This window comes from Pygoscelis adeliae, unplaced genomic scaffold (genome assembly GCF_000699105.1).
Source record: "Pygoscelis adeliae isolate BGI_AS28 unplaced genomic scaffold, ASM69910v1 Scaffold294, whole genome shotgun sequence".
In the NCBI taxonomy this organism is placed as follows: Eukaryota; Metazoa; Chordata; class Aves; order Sphenisciformes; family Spheniscidae; genus Pygoscelis; species Pygoscelis adeliae.
In genome coordinates, this window is record NW_008824722.1 from 3,243,112 (window position 1) to 3,247,079 (window position 3,968).

General features: G+C 36.4%; 1 protein-coding gene across 1 annotated transcript in view; it reads left to right on the forward strand.

The window, feature by feature from the left end:
* BTAF1 (BTAF1 RNA polymerase II, B-TFIID transcription factor-associated, 170kDa) overlaps window positions 1–3,968 on the forward strand; it is a 53,414-nt gene that overhangs the window by 14,965 nt on the left and 34,481 nt on the right. The window contains 2 exon segments of the mRNA XM_009323325.1: window positions 1,185–1,308; window positions 2,341–2,455. Of these exon segments, the coding sequence (XP_009321600.1) occupies window positions 1,185–1,308; window positions 2,341–2,455 (239 nt within the window).

The window sequence follows — 3,968 nt, forward strand, 5'->3', positions numbered from 1 at the left end:
GAGTGGTTGTTTTTAAATGATTGGAACTAATGTTAAAGGCAATTTTGGTGAAATGTAATTAGTAGCAACAGACTAACAAGCAAAACGTTTGTCCTTCTCCTGTATTTGCTCAAACCTAGGGTATGTGTTTGAGGAAGGGGAGTTGTTGAGCGTACCTGTAGCCTTATTTCGTTAGGCAGATCTAGGTGAGCGTCACTGCTGTGTAAATTCCAGCTTCATATTGTTGTAATATTTAGAAGAGTATTTTTATGATGAAGGCTAGAAGGGACAATTCTGATTGTGCTATATGGACAGATTCTAGACTCGCATTCAGTAATAATCTCATACTGCCCAATAACTAATGGATAAACTAGGTACTCCGTAAAGAGAGTTCTAACTGTCCCACTTATGGTGGAGGAAATAATGAACATTTGTTACTTCCATCATTGATTTGATTATCTAGGTAGTCTCTATTTTTACATGCCTTTTTAATATGATGACTTTCTCATGCAGTAATTCTAAACAAGAAATAAGCTAGCTATTCTGAGAATAGATGATCAGGGTCTCTTTCACTAAATACAGAGTTACTCTGAAAACAGATCTGCTGGCTAAATTCCTGTATTTCATGGGAAGGTCAGAGGTATCATATTATTTCAAAGCTGTAAGTACAACAACAGGTTTGGTCTTACATTGCAGGTAGTTAGGGGGAAAATATGTGAAAACTAAAAAATTGTTGTATCCTGGAAAAGCAGAGTTTGGTGTTACAGATCACAGGCTATGTCTTCAGAAGAAATGATAACGCATAATATGAGCAGTTGAGCCCTTTGCTTTCTCTATCAGACAGAATTTGATGAAGATCATTTACAACTTATCTGTATTTATTTTTCAAGATCGAAAATGTTCTATCACAGAACAAAGAAGGGAACAATTTACTTTTTTCTTGTAACTGCAGATTTTTTTAAACTAATCTTTCTAACAGTTTCTCTCAATTTTTTTGCTTACCCAATTTTAAATATGCTTTTAGAACAACTAGGCTTACTATTAGGGAAAAAAGTACACTTGTCACCTTGTCAATTGACAGTCTTCAGGCAAGCATTTCTTCTGTTTGCATTAGATAAACTGAAAAATGTGGGGGAATATTAATAGAAATGGGCAGCTGAACTATGAATAGCATAACATTTTCGTTTTTTGTCAATCATACCTAGGCTTGATCGTCTCTTTATTTTACTGGACACCGGTACAACACCAGTAACAAGAAAAGCAGCTGCACAGCAACTTGGGGAAGTAGTGAAACTGCATCCTCATGAACTGAATAATCTCTTATCTAAAGTAAGCATCTCTTTTCTTTTTTTTGAGCTTGCTTTCAGTACTTTAATGGTGAGAATAAAACTAGTTTAAAGAGGTGTGGGTTCTGTGGGAAGGAGAAGGAAAAGCATAGAAGTTGTGTTCTCCGAAAATTAGGAGACTACTTCTGTTAAGCCTGCTGTTTTGTCAGCCTCTGAAATGGCTACATAAGTCAGGTTTCACTTTGCATTCAGTACTGATATTCAATGTTTCCTGTAAGTTCAGATTTTCTTCTATAAAGAGAAGCTCTACTGCCTTATAAAAATTTCTGCTCCTGCCTTTAAAGATTGTTACTGGTGTGATACAGCATTAAAAATACAGGAGGCTGCATGTCTTTAAAAGGGCTGGAAAATGGAAAGAGATTTCCATTAGTTTGAGACTTCAATCTGGCCAAATCCAGTAAAAACATCAAAAATAGTCTGCATCTGACAGCTGGAGATGGCTGAGTGACCTCAATTCTGCTCTTATTGAACAGGTGTCCTCACCACAATTGATGGTGTCAACAGAGCGGTTAAGGAATCAAGAATATCAAACCACTTTCAGGGAAAGAAATAGTTTTTCCAGATTTGAGACATAGTGGTAAATCAGTTTAGAAGAGCTTGTGTTGCTTCAAGTGACCCATGTTGTCCCTCTTCTTGGGTTAAATGATTTCAAAGTTTTAAGATCTATTAATGTCTTTTGAACACTTCCTTTTAGAAAGCAAAAAACTCAAAAGTCTCAAGTCTTGTTCAGTACCTGGAGGAAATCAAGGTTGAATTTGATTGATGGGACTAAATACATCTTGTAAATTCTTAATGTCTGGCTATGGCAAGAGTTCTGCTAAGCAGTGAGCAATATAGAGAAGGCTGCTCACATTTCTTTGGTTTGTTTTCTTATCCTTTGTTTTTGTTGTTTTGAATGTTGTCTTAATCCATAGCATTAAAAGTAAGTGTGTTTTAATAGAGCAGAACATCTGATGGATTTTCTGAAAGTACATTTTAAGCGAATATTTATTTATTTATTAATCTCTCCTTAAAGGTGTTAGTGTATTTAAGAAGTACGAATTGGGATACTCGTATTGCAGCTGGCCAGGCTGTTGAAGCAATAGTGAAAAATGTACCTGAGTGGAATCCAACTCCAAGATCAAAACAAGGTGGTGCTTAAATTTAATTATGTAGAATTCTTTGTTTATCTGATGCAAACTGACTGTGATACAAGACTTTTCAAGGCAACTGTGTCATTCTGTTTTTTTATGAGCATAGATTTTTATATGCATGGACTGTAGTAAACCTTTTTGGCTTTAGATGTTCATATGCAATTACAACTATGTGCCTGACCTTTGTTTCTTCTGAGATTCCTGTGCTTGTGCACTGTATCCTCATAAAGCTTTACTTTTATAAATATAAGGAATAATAACTAATAAAATGGCAAAAGTTTTAATCAATTAACTTTGTCATGATATTTTGCAGACACTTTTTCTTCTCTGTTCCCTTGCTCAAAGCACCTTTCTGAGGGCGGTGAAATAGCAGCTTGCTGAAGTCTATTCTGTTTGTAGTCACTTTGCATCTGAAATTGTCATGTTAGGGAAGTTAGAGTTGCTTTTATTGTCAACTTACGGACCTATTGTCAGTGATTTTGTCTAAACCTGCTGGCACTGTCTATGTTCACAACCTTATGTGGCACAAGTTCCAGAAATTCACTAACTTAAACCAACCACAAAACAACAAAATTCCTTTCTGTTTTGAGGTGATCTCATATTTGTTCATTCAGTGCCTCCTGGTTCTGTTGCTATAGAATTTGACAAGCAAGTTCTGCATTTGCGTTATCCACTGCTTTTATGATTTTTGTAAACCATCATATTTGCTTTCCTCCAACAATTTTCTTCTCTCCAGATTGAAGAGTTGCAGTCTCTTCAGTCTTTCCTCACAAGACAGCTGCTTTGTCTTTTAGATAACTTTGTTTGTCCTTCTCTGTGCTTTTTCTTACTCGTGTCCTCCTTGAGATGCACAAAACTGCACACAGTGTACCTACATCTCAAATACTGATACTTATACATAGTGGCAAAATGATGCACTTGTCATGTTTTCAGTGTCCTTCCTGATGATGCCCACTAATTAGTTGGCTGTTTTGGCTGTCACTGCCCAATAAGCTGGTGAATACAGAAAACTGTCAGAAGTGCCTCCGAGATCTTTATTGAATGTTAACTGCTAGTTCTGAATTCAGTGTTGTGTAGGCATGGTTTAGGTTATTAATTTTGCACCTTATCTGCCTCTCTGCCCATTAGTCTGTTCTGAGAGTCCTTCTTGGATTCCTTAATGCCATTATGACTTCTACTCAAAAGAGCTTAGTGTCATATACATGCTTGGAGAAGAGTGCATAGTGAAATCTCCTTCCCATTGCTAAAGACTGCTAGAATTGGTTGCAACACTGATCCCTGAAGGACTCCAAAGCTAACTTTTATCTGTCTTTAACCAGCTTTCAGTCTGTAAAAGGATGTTTTCCCCAATTCTGTGATAACTTAGTTCCTTCAATTTTTTATACAAAACCTTGCCAAAAGCTTTTGAATATATTATGTCCACTGGATCCCCTCTATCCACTTGCTGGAGCCCTTTAAGGACATCGATAATCAGGTTAATGAGGGTTTTTTTTCAGGAACCATTCTGACT